At 45.4% G+C, this 18,754-nt stretch overlaps 1 protein-coding gene across 6 annotated transcripts in view; it reads right to left on the bottom strand.

The window, feature by feature from the left end:
* Positions 1–18,754, bottom strand: part of Cdk5rap2 (CDK5 regulatory subunit associated protein 2) — a 182,551-nt gene that overhangs the window by 50,289 nt on the left and 113,508 nt on the right. For all 6 annotated transcript variants that reach the window (XM_040757326.1, XM_013117133.3, XM_021230116.2 and 3 more), the window contains 3 exons: positions 16,874–17,058; positions 7,239–7,665; positions 2,520–2,751 (listed from right to left, as the gene is read on the bottom strand). In XM_040757326.1, the coding sequence (XP_040613260.1) occupies positions 2,520–2,751; positions 7,239–7,665; positions 16,874–17,058 (844 nt within the window). The remainder of the gene's footprint in view (positions 1–2,519; positions 2,752–7,238; positions 7,666–16,873; positions 17,059–18,754) is intronic.

The raw sequence follows: 18,754 nt of genomic DNA, 5'->3' as shown, positions 1-18,754 counted from the left end.
GGAAGCAAGGCAGCATGCAGGCAGACATGGTGCTGGAGCAGGACCAGAAAGCCCTTCCATCTCCATCTGAAAGCAACAGAGAGTGGTCGGAGACACTGGGCAGTATCTTGAGCACAGGAGACCTCAAAGCTTGACCCCACAGTGACACACTTCCTCCAACAAGGCCATACCCACTCCAACAAAGCCACACCTTCTAATAGAGCCACTACCTTAGGGGGGGCCATTTTCTTCCAGACCACCACATTCTACTCCTTAGCCCCCAAAGACTTGTAGCCATATCATAATACAAAAAAAAAAAAACATTCAGTCCAACTTCAAAAGTCCCCATAGTCTGTAACAGTCTCAAACTTATTTAAAAGTCTAAAGTTCAAAGTCTCTCCTGAGATTCATGCAGTCTCTTAACTGTAATCCCCTATACAATAAAAATTAAAAAGCAGATCACATACTTCCAACATATAATGGCACAGGATATATATTATCATCCCAAAAGGTAGGGAAGGGAGCACAGTGAGGAAATACTGGACCAAAGCAAGACTGGAAATCCAGCTTGGCAAACTCCAAACTCTGCATGTCCATGTCTGATGTCAAGCGCTCTTCAGATAGATCTCCAAGTCCTTTCAGCTTGGGTGACTGCAACACACTTCTTTCTCGTGGGCTGGTTCCACTCCCTGTTATCAACTTTTCTCAGCAAATATCCTATGGCTCTAAGCATCTCCAACATCTTGGAGTCTCCAAGATAATCCAGAATTCAACTTCATAGCTTCATGAAAATGGCCTCTCTAGGCCTCACGCTTGGCCTCAATGACTTTCCTTAGATCTTTCTTCTATCCTTAAAGCCAGGGCCATGAGGTTGAAGTTGCTAAGTTCTGCTGCTTACCGGGACTGGAACATGGTCCCCTTGATCAATTATATCTTCACCAGCTTTCCACTTTTGAGGGTTACCTTCATTGCCTAAGCTTGGCTGTTCGGGAACTGATCTGCAGACCAGGCTGGTCTCAAATTCAGAGATCTGCCAGTCTTTGCCTTCCCAGTGTTGGGTAATTAAAGGTATGCACCACGGATGCTGCCTTGAGGACACCACTCCCTTTATCCCATTTGTTAATCTGTTTATCCCCTTGAACGCAGGACTTACCTGCTGCTTTTCTCAAATTTTACATTTTGTATTTTTCCTTGCTCAGCTTGCTGCTTCTCATTATATATCTTCATTAGAATTAACACTTGTAACCACACAACAGAGTCTATACTGGGTTGTTTTGAGATTTCCTCTGCCAAGGGATTTAATCCAAAACTCTTCATTTTAGTCTCAGCCAAACTTTTCAGACAAGGGTAAAAAGTAGCCACATTCTTTACCAAAATATCGTAAGAAAAATCTCTAGGAAATATACCAAAACTCTTCTCTGAAACCTCTTGAGTCAAGCTCCAACAGTTGAAATAACTCTTAGCACGACTGTCTTCCATGCTCCTGCTAGCTCGGCTCATTAAGCAGCACTTGAATTATTCTACTTCTTTCCTAACCCAAAATACCAAAGACCAAATTCCTCCAAACCAAACCGTGGTCTGGTCTTTCACAGCAATATCACCTTTTGTCTTAGTTAGGGTTTCTATTGCTGTGAAGGTACACGATGACCACAGTACTCTTATAAAGGAAAACTTTTAATAGTGTTGGCTTGCTTACGGTTTCAGAGGTTTAGTCCTTTATTATCATGGTGCAACATGGTGGCATTCAGGCAGAAATGGTGCTGGGGCTGAAAGTCCTACATTTTGATAGCCAGGCAACCAGATGTGGTCTGTCTCACTGGGCATGGCTTGAACATATGAGACCTCAAGGTCCACCTCCACAGTGACATGACACACTTCCTCCAACAAAGCCACACCTCCGAATAGTGCCACTCACTTTGGGGGCCATTTTCTCTCAAGCTAGCACATAGGTTGTCTGCAGTCTCTAAGTACTACTGTACTGAGCTAGGAGACGCCTAGTTCAGGGGTCTAAGATGTTCTGTCCAAGTCTTTGGCTTCTACTCTTGGGCATATTTTAACCCATAGGCCCAGAAGGACCATGAGTAGGGAAGAAGGTTATGTGTACAGAAGAGAGAAAGTCAGTAGCATCTGAGGTGAGCCTCAGGTTAGCAAGATAACTCTGCAAAGAAGACCATCACTTACAAACCATACTGCCACCTGCAAAGTCTCTCACAGGCTTAGGAGCCCGTCCAATAACTCCAGATTCAAATCAAGCCATTTACACACAATTCTAAAGGAATGCAGCAGAGACCTTGCCTCCATCATGTGAGAATACTACAAATCACACTAGTCCAGACTCCAGAAGATAAAAAGGAGCCACCTGATTTGTTTCCCTTTTCACATTTACCCACCATGCATTTTTCAGGAGTGAAGATTAATCACTGCAGTTTATTGAACGTCTATACAAATGTACTGCAGTTTTGTACAACGGGAACAGCATTTTAGGCAGTTCTGTGGGCTGCTCTCCTAGCTCATGGAGAACACATTTTCTCGATGCTTACCATTCAGCAGCTCCGGGTTGGGTATTGCCATCCCTTCTATCATTGCCTCTGCCAGAAGCAGCTTGTCATGAAGTTGCTTATTGTGTGTTTTATACTCCTTCAGTTCCCTCTGCAGCTCTAGAACCTGGCCCTGGAGTTGAGCCACTACCTCTTGGGAGGCAGGAAGAGCATACGTATTTGCCAATAACTCAGATGTTTTTAATTGGATCAGCAAGCCCGTCTTCTCAGCATCCTGGAAACACACATGTACAGTACTGAGTATGCTTAAAACATGCTTTCTTTTGTTTCATGGGCAACATTTCTGTGTTTTTAAAATCTGTTTCAAACTGCTCACTCACACCTCTAGTCTTATAATAGCATCTCTGTCCATCTCTAAGAAAGAACATAGATCTTGGCAGATCTCCTCACTGTGGACACAAAAACCACACTGACTGTCAATGGCCCTTCTTTACATCCTCTAAGCCCCGGCCCATGGTCTCTTCAGAGAATCCAAACATTCTAAATATGGGCATCTCATCTTTAACACAGTCTTCTAGGAAATGTTTTTATTTTTGTTTATGTTTTTATCTGTTTCCTCATTTTCCACCATTCCTAGTGTGAGCCCATCTGTCTTATAATCTTTCTAGTCCCTTACTTAAGTGGCTACTGACTGGGTTGCTACCTAGTGTATTTCTCAAACTCAGAGCTTCCAACCTGCCTTATCTAGATGAAAGCTTTATGGGACATCAACTAGGTGATTGCATCATGCCACATACCCAACAGCAGGTTGCTACCACGCTATAATGCTCAACTACACACCACACCACCCAAAAAGCCAGGAGTCTCTATAAAACTCTTTATTCTCATCACTCCCTTTCATTGCTCAGCACAGACTCCAACATGTACAATTCCCAAGGTACTTCTCAGTTCTTCTAACTCTCCTCATCTTCTTCCGGCATCCCTGGTACAAGGTCCTAGCTCTCACCTAGGCACCCCCTGAGTAGTGTTTTGAATCTCTAATCCACTCCATGCTGCAGCAAAAAGACAAACTGATTATTCCCTGTTGCTTAAAACCAAGCAGTTTTGTGGTTATTTTAAGCCAAAGGTCAATGTCCATACCACAGCATAAAAAGCGCATGACTCACAGTCTAAGTTACCGCTCATCCCCCCTTTAGCGTGCTCTCTGATCACACTAACCTTAAAATGCCATGCTTCTTGCCCCTCAAGGCTGTAGCACATGCTCTATCTAGAACACACATTCTTGCTCACCTCCACTTCCCTACTAAGCCATTCATCAGGACAGTTCAAATTTGCCATCCTCAAGGAAACAAGCCCTTGACTTCAAGTCCAAGCCAAAGCTTCCTTTCCTGTTATACACTAAAGTGTCCCCTGCCATTTTCTCCAGGGACATCAGCACCACTGTAATGGTTGAAAAAAATCCATATTTACTGTCTCTCTTCCACACCTGAATGTTAGGTCCAGGGTTTTGCATCTGTTTGTCTTTACTACACTTACCTAGGTTCCAATCCAGTATATAATAGACACTCTATAGAATCCAGATGAGACTATCCTTCAAGTGGTGAATTTCAAACATACCACAAAATGAGAAGAGGGACTCAAACTAGAATATATAAATTATTTCAACTCAATAATAATGAAATATAATGGCCCAATTAAAAAATAGGAAAGAGACCAGGCAGGCATGTCCTTGGAGGAGACAACACAGAGCTAACAAGGGGATGGGAGGATGGTCAGCATCGCTGGCCATCAGAGAAATGCAACTGAAATCTCAGCAGGATACACCCATGCCTTCTCATTCCCACTAGGGAAGCTACAGCCAGCGATGGTACCAAATGGTACCAAAGAAGCAGTGGAGCCGGAAGCCTCATACACTGCTAGAAGGAAGGCAAAACAGCACAACCACTAAGTTGGAAGTTCCTCAAAATGGCTAACCAGAGAGTAACCATGTGGACCATGCTTTACTCCTGTGTATCTATCTACTCAAGGTAAGTAAGTAGCAACACCTGTCCACACAAACATCTACATGAGTGACAACAAAATGCATAATATCCAAAACAAAATGTGCAATAGCCATACCCCAGAATGCGACGTGGTGATAAAAACAAAGGAAGGACTATCTCATGCCTCAATGTGAATGAACTCTGAAGGCATTATGTTAAGTGGAAAAGCTGCTTACATGGTGCAGGGTGCTACTACAGGAAATGTCCCAGACCAGAAGGCAGTGGCTGCTTAGCACTCAGGCCTGGCTGGTGAGAAGCTGGTTTGACTACTAAGGAGAACAGCTTTTGCTAAGGGAATTATGGAAATGTTTTATCTATCATGCTTTGTTCTCAAAGAACTATGATGTCAAACAGCTACTCCAATACCATATGGCAGGCAAGAAGGCTCAGGGATCAAACCAGTTCTTCAGATTCCAAGGCTGTTAGGAAACTGAGATGCTTTCTGTCCTGAAGTTCCAAGGAAAAGAGGAAATGTTCAAGGACAAAGGCAGTCTGAGAAGTGAGAGGAACCACTTGGGAGGAGACAAATGCCTCCACAGAAGACTAGGAATTAACAGTCAATTTCCTGGTCCCGGGTCTCCACCAATCTTTTTTCTTGGACCCAAATCTTTGTGTCATATGGCAGGAAAGAGAAGATTTGAAGTGCACAAATGCCAAAGCCTATTTAAAGCTGGGAGACCGCCATCTGAAATAACACCACATAAAATGCTGTCCCATGGACTGGAGCACCCCCACCTACCATTGTTATTAATGATAGCAGACTGTAAGACCTTACTTAGGAATGGGATTCACATGTTCTGAGCTCCTGCCACATAGCCACACTGCCCGAGGCACTTACATTCTTACCTCACTGTGCTTCCATAAAGCCAGGGAATCTGGGTTGCACTGATTCCATTCAAGGAACTGAGAGAGGTCAGGTGGGCAGCCCGGCCCCATACAAGCACAACTATGGCTATAAAGTCCACTACAACCTCGTAACCAGCAGGCTGTCTGGTCTCTGCCTCAACTGCAAGCTGCTGTAATGTGCTTTTAACTAGATACCAGAGTTCTGGCTTAAGTCACTGGGTTACTATTCTGTCACTGCCAAACCCACAAAGAAGCCAAGGACTGCCTTCCTCTGAAGCCAAGCAAGCCACTATCCCCTTTCCACTTGCCAGCTGACGCACTCTGGACAATGTTTCTTCCTATGTACAATGACTATAATAGCTACTCATATATTTGTTGAAAAAAAATAATTAAGATAACAGAGGGAACTCAGCACAGTCCTTGGTACATAGAGCAGATGGCAAACACAAGTAAATGAATACATAAAATTTCCTTCGTTTTGAAAACATGGCAAAAATAGTTTTATTTAAAAATAAAATTACAATACTTGGAAAAATTAAGTCCATTCAATTATTTAATTTCCTGAACAAGGATGGCATCTACCATACAACAGGGAAAAAAAAGCAAACAAGAAAAAAGAAAAAGAAAATAATAAGCCTACCCAGTTTTCCTAAAACACAGGTACAAACTGAAGGAGCTGGGGCAAACAAGAGCAATTCTATTCTAGTCAAATTGAACAAATTTGCATTTTGAATACCACTAATATAATGGCAGTATATGTATTTTTTTGTTTTAGTCTCTACTGATATCTTTAGAAAACCCTTTTCTAGAAATTACAGTTTTGGTGCATAATTTAAAACAATCAAAAGCAATTTTGCTAATGATATATCTAACTCTGTTTGGTAGGCACAAAAGCAGTAATTTAGTGGTCAGAAAATAAACTTAATTCCCCATTCTGATGCTGTGAAGCCATGTGTATGGTGGGTTTCTATGCTACAAAACAGTCATCAGAAGCAAGCATCCCCAGCCTTCTCTAAAGGTAACAGAGTCATGACCTCTTTCCTCTCCACCAGAACACATCTCTGTCGCAGAGAGTTTCAATCCCAACCCATACTCCCAAAGGACTCTAGTACAGGTCCAATTATGCACTGCCAAGAAAGTCTGATTCTTAATCATCTGGCCGGTGTGACTGTGCTTACAGCTTACAGAGCAGCTCGGAGAGAAAACCACATACATTCACTCAGCAAAACTAGACCTCTCCATTTCGGGCCACTGTGGCTGCAGGGCAACTTGGCAGGGAACAGAGATGGTCTTGCAGCCAGATAGAGTGGGAGCCCCACCTAGGCCTCTTACTTTAGGGCTGGCTAACCCTGAACACTCAGAATCTTGCATCCAATAGAAATAAAGCCCTCAGAGTGATGTCCCCCACACAAAATCCTCCTAAAACAGAAGCCAGGCTCTCATCCTCTAAAATGGGGTTGTTAGAATTTTACTGCAATGTGCAAAGGGAAATGCCCTTCGATAGATAAGAACTATATAAACTCTGGTCCAATGGAATCTTAAGCAGCCATCATGGGGAAACATCCTAGTTCATAAAACCAAAGAGAAAGCGGCAGGCAGATGGATAAACAGAATTCCATGTGTGCTTTTCCTAGTGAAAACACAAAAGCAAGTAAGATTGGGCTGGGACCAGGGTAAAAGGTTAGGAGGAGAGGAAGAGGACAGAGAGGAGGAGAGGCCTGGAGATGCAGGCTGGAGACAACACAGAGAAGGGGAGCTGCCAGACTTGGCTTGCACAGAAACAGAAAATGTGGTGGCACTGGAGGTAATTTTTAGAACCTTTTTGTTGTTGTTGTTTAAGGTAAATATGTAATTAATATACAGAAAACCTTACCTTGTTGACTGCACTGGGAAGTGATTGGAGAGTAGCCCCTAGCTCCGGCATCTCAGACAAGGCCTCTGACTCAGGGTCAGTGCTGAAAATGGCCCCTTCCAGTTTTCCTTCACAAGCTTCTCTCTTCCCTTCAGATTTAAATTCATGGGGCATGTCCTCCATGACGATGGTTTGCACGGAGGCATTCTTCAGCTCCACCTCGGCTTCATCACCTGTCTTTACTAGCCTCCATGTTGACTTGAGTTCATTGTGTGATTTGGAGAATGAGTTGTCTGGGAAAGAATGGCCAAGTTCATCCCTCAACTGAATAGCGACTTGCTGAAGTGCCTTCCTAGCTTTACTATCAAGGTGATCTCCAGGAAGCCCCTGCTCTGCCAAGCATATTCGGTCCAAAAGCAAGGCTCCAAGTGCTTTCAGAAGATCCGGCCTGTTTTTCCAAAAAGAAGACAGTAGGAGAATCAGCCTCCTGCTTTGCTGACAACCCAGTCTCCCAAGTTTTCCCCCCATCAATCCTTTCCAGATTCCACCTACATTAAACATTGTGAGTTTCTAAATATACCAGGAACCATGACAAGCATTTGACCCCATACAACCTCACAACACCCAGACAAGGCAGGTATTACCCTGCTTAGCTCATGGTTGTCACACAGGTGCAAAGCCAGCTAAGCTGACCACATGGCTGTATGAAAGGGGGCTGCCGTAGGAAGGAGTAAATGGGATCACAGAGTGCCCATGGCAATTATAGGGTATTCTATTCTATGACACTGGCTTTGGATGAATTAACTGTGCCAGCCTGGATAGCCCACGGCTGACCTGATCTATCTTGCTGTCTAACAGGTGCTCAATAAACAGATATTAATGAAGGGATGCTTCATTAACAAGCACACAGATAGAGCACAACTACATTGCTCTGAAGGCTGTGCTAGGTGGTTTTTTGTCAAAGTAACACAATCTAGCATCATTTGAGAAGAGGGAGTCTCAATTGAGAACATGTCCCCTTCAGATTGGCCTGTAGGACATTTTCTTGTTTGACTGGTACAGAGGGACCCAGTCCACTGTGGGCAGACCCATCCCTGGGCAGCAATCCCAAAGCATATAAGAAAGCAGCCTGAGCAAGCCCGTAAGCCGCGTTACTTCATAGTCTCTACTTCAGTTCCTGCCGTGCTTTCTCTGATGATGGCCTATAACCTAGAAGCCAAATAAATACCATCCTCCCCAAGCTGCTTTTAGACAAGGCCTTTTTCACAGCAATAGAGAGAAAACTGGGACAATGACAAATACAATGGTTTTGGGGTTTAGTGTGTTTCTCAGAGACAGAGCATCTGATTAGCACATTCAAGGCTCTCAGTTTGACCCCCAGCACAGAAAGTAAAATAAATTCAAATAAGCTCAAATAAATGAATGAATAAATAAATAAACAAGTTAAATGGCTCAAACTCTATGTGATTCTTTGACAGGAAGGTAAGTCTCCTTCCACAGAACAGGAAGACGAAAGGAGCAATGAGGATTAAAATAGGTAGCATCCTGACAGCAGGTGTTCTCCAAAGTCCCTTGCCAAGTGCCCTTGCCCCACCTCTGACAGCACCTGCAGCTGTGTGGTCAGTTCCTATAGACACAGCAGGTCCCACTTCAAGCACCCACGCTTCTGTACTGCCCTGGGGCTCCCAGCAAGACAGGGAGAAGTGGTCAGAGAGCTGACACCTCTGGGCTGAGAGCCGCAGTATGAATGTCCTAGCTTCCATCCTGAGGACAGAGGCCCAGCTACACTGCCCACCAGAGAGTGCGCGGCTGCTCAGACCAACCACACCGTCTCCTCTGGCTTCCTGCTCCCGTATACACAAGTCTGAGTCTCTGGCTCTGCTTTTCAGGGCCCTGGAGTAAAGTCAGCATGGCAAGTACCCAGGATGGTTCTGGTGTGGCACATGCTGGAAGACTCCATTGTGTGCTGGACACTGTACTGGTACAGGGCTACAGCCAAGATGTAAACTGATGCTAAAAAGGGTTATGTACGTAAGTGACTAATCCACAAGGGAAAGGGTATTAACACGGGAGTACTGCATACTGGTGTAAGCATGACACGAGATGAACAGTCAAGTCACTCTGTGGTGAAGAAAAGAGCAAGGCTGGGAAGTAGGCAGGGAACACACTTAGTCTCACATATACACATGGTGCTGAGGACAGGACAGGTCGTTTAAAAAGGTGAAGAGCTACTGTGCAAGAAGAGACTTCCTGTTGAGATGGCGGTATAATCCTTCACTCTCGTCCACTCACAGAAATGACAGCGGGCACACACAACAAAAAAAGCACCACCACAGGGCTCAAAACCAAGGATCCCAAAGAGGAAACAGCCTGGAGTTGGGGGGTAGGGCAACAACAGAAACACAAATTCACCCTCAGGGCAGAAATGAACTCTGACAGATGTTATAGGCCCCAAAGGGCCAGGCTGAGACAACTTCAGCATTCTCACCCTAGGAGACTAAGGATGTGGGTGGTTAATAGACACAAATCAAACTGACATGTAAAATCCTCTCTAAAAAGACAACAATCAAGCAGGCAAAATGGCTTAGTTAGCAAGAAAACTTGTTCTTTGCACCCATGTAAAAACCAGGCATGGACGCATGGGCCTATAATCTAAGCACTGGAGAGCAGAGACAGGTGTACTATGTCAGGAGCTCATTGACAGCCACAATGACTGAAAAGGTGAACGTCCAGTTCAGTGAGAGGCCTCTGTCTCAGAGCAATAAGGCAGACAGGAACAGGCAAGCACATGGCAGCTCACTGTGCTCCACATGTGCTTACAGTCACACACGAGCCACACACATGCACCACACCCCACACACATGCAACACACACACACCCCACACACGTACCACACCACACACACACATGCACCACACCCCACACCCCACACACATGCAACACACACACACCCCACACACATACACCACATCACACACACACATGCACCACACCCCACACACATGCACCACACCCCACACACATGCACCCCACACACATGCAACACACACACACCCCACACACATACACCACACCCCCCACACACATGCACCACACCCCACACACATGCACCACACCCCACACACATGCAACACACACACACCCCACACACACACATGCACCACACCCCACACACATACACCACACCCCACACACACATGCACCACACCCCACACACATACACCACACCACACACACACATGCACCACACCCCACACACATGCACCACACCCCACACACATGCAACACACACACACATGCACCACACCCCACACACATACACCACACCCCACACACACATGCACCACACCCCACACACATACACCACACCCCACACACATGCACCACACCCCACACACATGCAACACACCCCACACACATGCAACACACACACCCCACACACATGCACCACACACACCCCACACACATGCACCACACCCCACACACACATGCACCACACCCCACACACATGCAACACACACACCCCACACACGTACCACACCCCACACACATGCACCACACACCACACACATGCACCCCACACCCCACACACATGCACCACACATATGCACCACACCCCACACACCGCATACATGCACCACACACATGCACCACAGACCACATATGCATATGAACACACAAAAATTGACAACCTAAGAAATCAGAACATTCATATGCAAGGGAACAAAAAGTAAACTACTTGAGAGTTCAGAAAAATGCTTAAGATTTACTTTTATTTTTATGTGTTTATTTTTATTTTATGTCTGTGCAGCAAGTGCATGCAGTCCGTGCAGAGGCCGGAGGAGAGTGTCAGATCCTCTGGAACTGTGGTTATAGACAGTTCTGAAGTGCCACGTGGGTGCTGGAAACCAAACGGGTTTTCTGTAAGAGCAGCAAGTGCTCTTGACTTCTCTCTAGCCCCAGCTCCTAAGTTGAAATCGCTGTCAAAGAAAGGGGGCAGCGGTGAAACAGCTAGAGAATTGAGAGAATGGTCCCGAGAAGGGTTGGCCTAGGAGCTGTGACTGCCTTCTAGAAGGGCCCCTCAGGTAGAGGTGAGCTCATGCAGTCACAGAGAAGCTTTTCCTACTCAGTTTCTCCTTACTGCTTTACTTCAAGAAACCTTGTGAGCCTACCCTCCCTGTGATGTCAGCCATCATGGAAAATGGCAATACCCAGGTCCATCTTCTCAACATGCCCTCTGTGGAAGGCAGTAAAGACCACCTCACTTCCAGAGTCCTTGGTCTAGATCAAGGAAGTGAACTCAATTCAAATTTTAAAAATTAAAGGAAGATGCACGCTGTATCACTCACTTCTAGTGTCAAGTCACTTAGACTACACTGTAATAAACCTCGACTTTAAAAATGTTTCTGATATTAGTATCAGAACTAAATTTTCCTTTCCTTTCTTAATATAGGTAAGAAATAATGACTACTGCTAGTCCGCTAGCCATCATTCACCACCAAACAACACACAATAAAACCTAAGAAAAAGGCTTTACAAATGGGTAGTAAACAGCGGCGAAGGAGGCCGCTGTAATGCACCCAAGTAGTGGCTATTAAATCAAGTATTTCAAGTGTCGCTCGGCTGGAAATGGGAACAGTGAATTCATTAAGCTGCCTCTGTAGCCATGGCCTTTGGATTGGAGTGGTCCAAGGGTGTCATCAGAAGCCTGGGTGGTGCTTCAACAGCCCTCCTGAGCAGCTGGGCCAAGCAGAAGGTATAAGGGAAGGCGCTGACATTTACTAAGCACTTGCCATGTGTCAGGTCCTTTAAATACACAACATCCTCACAGGCTGTGAGACCAGATGAAGAGACAGGCTCAAAGAGAAACAAGCTCCGAGCCAAGTGGCAGAGCAAAGATTAAAATCCAGGCCTGTCTGACTCCGAAAGAGCTCTAATTCTTCCTGGTTTCCCAAACCTAACCTCTGCTGCACTGTGGAATGCTCAACTACCTGTTATTCATTCAAACACTGACTGGATACTCTCCATTCCTCCAAAGAGGAATGGATGTGCCATTACGGCAGTGACAGACACACAGCTGTGCATGCATTGATAGCTAAGTCAATGCACGATGTGTACATTATAACGTAAGTATTATGAATGACAGGGAGGGAGAGACGGAGTCTGAGAGAAAGCATACAAATGGTATTCTCTTTTAACCCACTGGTCAGGAAGAACCTCTCCACAGAGCTGCCTGCCAGCTGAGGCTCTGCTGGCATTTGGGTGAGTCTATCACAGTAGAAGGAACACTAGCTACCAGAAGCCCCTGATAAGAACAAGCGTGGTCAGTGTGACTGCAGCCCAGCAAACACAAGGTGTGGGTGAAGAAGAAGAAACGGCAGAGGCTGGGTCCAGAAGCTCTGATCTGACTGTGACAGCGGGAATCCACCGAAAGGTGTTAGCACAGAAGAGATGTAACCTGATCTAAGTCTTAAAAAGACCCTGGCTGCTCTATGGAGAATGGACTGCAGAGAAGAAGAGATGGGAATGGGAGGGGAGAGTGGCGATGAGAAGGGATTGAATTAAGCCTATAATCTGAGAGGTGACTGTGAGGACTCGCTATGGGTTTCAGGGACTGAGGAGTTTGCACTTCGGGCTAAAGCTAATAGGCAATGCAGGCCATAAACATGACGAAGACTAGAGAAGCAGCAAGAGGCATCATGTGGGCCTTAGGTCAGCACTGAAATGTCTGATCCACACGCAGGAGGAGGCAGGTGTTGAGCACAGGGCTGGCCGTTAGGACCATCACACAGAAGCCAGAGCCACATAGCCCATTCCAACGGCAGGAAGGAGTGAGGAAGAGAGGAAGAAGGACTGAGAACTGGGCTCTGGGATCCACCATTCCCTTAACATAGGAGGGGGAGGAGGAGGAGCAGGAGGTAAGAAGAAACAGGAGGCCAGGGAGAGAGCCAGCTGCTCCTGAAAGGCTAGCCAACGATGTCAGAGTTTGGAAACTGCCACTGACTTGATGAATGGGGCAAAGTATCTTATGACGGGGTAGGGAATGGGAGAGTGGAAGCATGTCAGCAACTCTTCTGAGAACGTTTGCCTTGAATGGGGATGAAGAAACTGGACAGTGGCTGAAATGGATGTGAAATCGGAAGGGAAGGGGCACTCTTCCCAAATGTCTAATACCAGGTGAGTCTTATGCTTGAGAAAATGATTCAGAAAAGAAGGGGAAAACGGTGATTCAGAAGAGGCAGGGAGCTAGGAGGTCAGAGGTGACATCACAAGGGGAGGGCTGTTCTTGGGTAGCAGTAGGGATACTTCTATATACCATAGGAAAGACTGAGTTTGCAGGGACAGTCAAACAGTGGCTCAAATGTGAGCCTTTCTATCTGTGTAGAGATGGATGAAACCGGGTCATCAGTCAGTGGGCTAGAAAGAAGAGACCCTACAAAACAGTTCAGGGATGTGCCACAGTTCAGTGCTAGGCACACAGGCCACGGGTAATATGAGCGGCTAGCCAAGGCTGGGGGCAACAGATGGCTAGGTTTAACCTAGGTCTCAGGGAGTAAGAAGAAAGCACGAGTGTCAAGTGTAAGTTAAGCAGGGACAGCACGAGCCACAGCTCTGAAAGAAGGCTACTCCGAGACGTGTTCTCGGTACCAAGATGGGCAGTACGGCCTGTGCGAAGACGGCAAGGCAAGAACAGCACACACAGCTAAGACAGCAGTGGGCTAGCTACCAGACACAGCCAGAGGGAATGCACACTGCAGTTTTCAATGACTACAGTGCCCACATGGGAAGAGCTGCTGCAATGATCTGGAGACAATGAGGGACAGCTCGGGCCGGAGAGGAAGCAGCTGGGTTTTGAAGGTGGAGACAGGAACATCAGGGAGATCCATGGGATTCTAGGTCCAGGTCATATCTAGAACCCCCACGTGTCTATTACCTCTGAACTATAAAATGCACCTCCACACACTGGCCCAGTCTGCTCCCTAGCAACCTAGCCCTAGGCTGATCCCTTTGGCCACTTCTCCAATGCCATCTTTAGACTTGTGCCAGCCTCACATTCTGACGGCTCTATACCTATCTCTCAACTGTGCCCACAGCTACACAGTCAGACCTCATCTAGGGAATTAGATCCTCTTCTGCGGTCAACTGAAAACAAGATCGTATGAGCCTTTCAAAAACAATTCTCAAGCCACCTAGTGCTGCCCCCTTTCACATTTTTACAATTTCTCAGCCACCATAGAGCACTTTACACTGAGCTACAGAGACCAAATCTTTTGATAAAGAAATTCTGAATCACACCTCAAGAGGGTGAACTGGAAACAGGTAAGGAGAGGACTAGGAATCCACACAAGGTGAACGCCAAGGAAATAGGAGACGGGAACATTGTCCATTCCACAAGGCAGGCTGCCCTGGCCTTCGCACTCCACCATCAACAGTGAGCTGCTCGGATGGGGAAATGCATGACAACTAATGAGACATTTCCTGTTCCATTCTAGCAGACAGGTGGAGTCAGTCACTCTGCAGTCCCGCCAGGTGGAAAGTAGAAAGTCTCAAAGGCTGAAAGGAAGTCTTAGGTCTAAGTCTGTCAAAGTTTTGCACTGGGGTCGTCAGACACTGGCTCAGTAATGAATAGGGACACGCATCATTAGATGCTTGCTGTACCTGCATATGGTATTCGTAACATCTTACCTGGGCTGAGGGGCAAAGGCTAGAATTAATTGGTAAGGTTTTTTTTTTAAACAAGGTCTTATTATGTAGCCCAGGCAATCATCAAACTCACTGGCACAGTCATCTTTGCAATACAAGACTTAAGCAGCAATAGTCACAAAACTTTACTTAGTACTGATATAGATCTATATACTCCAGATCCATTATTTTATCTTATCTTTTTAAGATTCCTGGGGAATAATTACCATTATCTCTGGTGTGAAGAAATCAAGACAGAGACAGATGGCACAGCTCTGAATGGCAGAGCTGGATAGGAGCTCTGTTCAAAGGTTTTGTTTTTTCAGAGCAACAAAAACATCTCATTTCTAGAATATTGAACACCTCCCACCTGCCCACCCCCAGAAAATTCTCCAATGGCTAAGGAAATGCTGGGTCCATAAGTGTTACCTTCCCCCATCTTTGTGAAAAGATCACTGGCCATGGCATGTAAAGCTGAGCCTGTCAAGAAGCGAGCTAGGGCCCGTGTTCTAGATCATATACGTAAGTCAGGCCTTCTGTAGAACCTTGGAACCATGACCAAACCATCATGGATTCAGTAGTACACAGGGAAGAACAGTAGACAGAAATGAAAATCAGGCAGAGGTAGACTTTTTCTAACACTAGCTGTAGCTGCTAGTGGCTAGGAAGCCTACGGGACAGGCAACTGCAAGAGAAAGCGGGTACCTAAGTATACACATCACAGGTTTACTCTCAGTGCTAGCTCACAAAGGTCTTTCTCTAAAACCGTGATTAGGCTGATTAGAATAAGAATACCAGTTTTGAAGACTCAGGATGACTGTTCACAAGCTTTTCTGCCAACTAGCTGGAATAGAAAAGCATGTCTATTAGGGGCAAGCACACATCTCCCAATCCACCTCGTTCTCACCATGGTCCCCAGCTCAGAGCATCTAAGAGCACTCCCATGTGCTCCTACATGGTTGGGGAACAGTGGCACCTTCTACCTCAAACTTTACGACACTGGGTATTTAGAGGCTCCAGGAACTCTCCAGTGTTGAGTACCAACTATGACTGTTCAATTCCCTTTGAAGAACTGGGGATTTCTCTCCAGAGCACTTGTACTCATGGTAGGTATGAGGGATTAAGAGGACGGGCCTCACCAAGCTTGCCAAAACCAGAATGTTTCTGTCTTCTTATCAGCAGAAGGGTCCACAACGCTTAGTACTGCAATGATGTCAGGAAGACGAGGGTGTCTGGCTCTCGCCAAGAGGCAAAGCAGTAGTGATTTGTGCTTTTCTGCCTGTATCAGAACTGAGAGCTTTTATTCAAATATACTACATACTTAGCCATTTTTTTCTCATTTTTTTTCTTAGTCCACCCAGCAACCCTGAGAAGTGGTCAGAGAAACTGAGGTACTAAGAGGCAGCACAGCTCTTCCTGGCTTCAAAACCCAAGCAGCTACCATGGATGGCCTAGAAGGAATATGAAAGGGGAAATAGCTCATAAAGGACTAGTTTACAACACACAAGCATACTGAATGCTTCTCCTCCTTTGTGTCAGGAAAACGACTCACAGTATTTCCATACAGGAACAACTCCCAGCAGACACAATGAGAAGAGAATTTAGTTCAAGCTCAACATAAAACAGCAGAGTCGAGACTGCAATGGTGTTTTTAAGCTGATGCCAAAACCAGAGGAGATGCCAGGAGGGCTGACTCCTCTAGCTCTTGACAGCCAGGCAGCTTTCTGGGACTCGCAGGAATAATTCTGGGAGAAAGCTTTCTCTCGATTCTTTGTAATGGGCCTGCGTGTGGCTCTGCTCAAGTCCCCTCACAGTCACCAGCACGCAGCCTAATTACTTAATTGCATGACTGGCAAGATTCCTTCCCAGCCATTTCACGAGCTCTCAGGTATTCTGCACACCACCATCTGAGTCCATTTAGCAAAATGAGTGTATTCCTCCTCAAACAAAGAGGTACCTGGGCCCATGGCTACCTGGATTCCAGTGACAGTGTGGCCTTCTTTTGTAAGACAGTGGCAAGCAGGCCCTGGAGCTCATCTTCCAGACTCTGGTCTCCATGGATACCAGGTGTATGGGTCCCATCATGGTCTAAAATATTGGAATCCATGTGCTTTAAATATCCATTTTTGCAGACACCCTTGGCATAGTCCTCCATCATCTGCAAATGAAAGTGTTTGGTCAACAGAGGTATACGGAGAATGGGAAGGATGGGAGGAGAAGAAAGGGATGCAGGTGAGTGAGAACTGGTCCACAGGCAGGGACAGGGAAAGAAAGGGAGGATGCAGGCGTTTGTCCATACACTCATACTCATGTTAAGGAAGGGAAGAACTGACATCACTTTCCTTATCCTCAATTTTCTTACTCTAAAGCAGTACCATACCTATTGCTATGGTTCAGAGAACGAAATAAGATAAAGTTAGGGTAAGTGTCTGACTCACTACAGGTACCCTCTGGATGCATGTTCCCCCACCCCATAGTCTACTCCTTGGTAATTCTTTCTAAGAACGTGGAATGAATGACCTCAACCATACCTTGGATATTATCCTATGTTTCATATAACATTACTTATACAACAGACACATACATTATTATTACTCTACTGACATGTACTAATTAACAGGGAGCTGATGTATCTCATTAGGAGGGTGAGAGTTCTTAATTCCCATGGAGATATTATTTACAGATCCGCCTTCCTAGGTCACCAAGGTTCCCAGAGGAGCACTACCACAGAGACTTCTAGTTAAAGCCTGTTCTGGGCATGTCCGAGATGGTACAATTAGCATCCTCTCTCCCTTGTCCAAAGCTGTAAATTTCCTCAACCAGTCTATAAATAACTCCTCTTGACTTCATTACTGTTAGTAGTACACACATTAGCCATCGCTCCATCTCTTCACGCTGAAAAAAATGATTAAGATTTTTTTAAATGGAAGACAAGATTCATACAAATGAGCTGTTATTTATAGTTTCTTGTTTGTCACCAATCTAGTTATTAAATCCATCAAATAAGTAATCTCCAAAAACATTAGGATATAGTAATAAAAGCAGAAATTATTATTATTCACTGAGTAATCACAACATGTTTTTTGGTTTCAGTATCAGAGAGAACCTACACAGAAGGGTAGGTTAGAAGTTAACAAGGAATACAGAGGTAGGAGTGACAGAGCCAAGGCTCAAAATCAGGTTCATGGGACTCCAAAACACCCAGTGCCACTGCTTCGTGTTCTAAAACTATCCATATCAGCTACTGCCCACTCATGACATAGATACTTTAGAGACCTAAAATTCCACACCTACAGCATCCACATCTTACTACATCTCCATCAAACATGCAGCATCCATATACTACCTTCATCTCAATACTTAAGGTTATTTTAAGCTTGGAGACTGTTTAGCCCAATGGTTCAGTAGCAATATGACTAGAAGATTCTACATGGGTGGAGTTAATTCTACTGAGCTGGGTCACAGGGTCAAGAGATTGTAGAGAGGAACTTAGTTCTGTGGTGACATCTTGCTTGTACAAACAAAGCCTGTCTGAAGATCAGAGGGGGAGCTTGCCACTAGCTAACCATAGGGGTCTGTTCAGGCAAACAGGAAGTGAGATGGCTGAGCAAAGACAGGAAGTAAGATGGTTGGACAGAGAGAGGATATAAGTGGGAAGAAATAGGAACTCGCTCTCTTTTCTGCTGGGAAGCTTATGAGGTAAAGATGGCTTTGGCTTACTCCTTCTCTCTGATCTCTCAGCATTTTCTTCTATATCTGACCCTGGGTTTTTATTATTTAGATCAATTAAGAACTCCATTTACACAGTCCCATCAAGGTCCACTTGCACTTCAATCAGATGACCTGATAGTTCA

This window comes from Mesocricetus auratus, unplaced genomic scaffold (assembly GCF_017639785.1).
Source record: "Mesocricetus auratus isolate SY011 unplaced genomic scaffold, BCM_Maur_2.0 Super-Scaffold_100014, whole genome shotgun sequence".
Classification (NCBI taxonomy): domain Eukaryota; kingdom Metazoa; phylum Chordata; class Mammalia; order Rodentia; family Cricetidae; genus Mesocricetus; species Mesocricetus auratus.
Note: the sequence above shows the minus strand (reverse complement) of the source record. Positions and strands in the feature narration are given on the sequence as shown.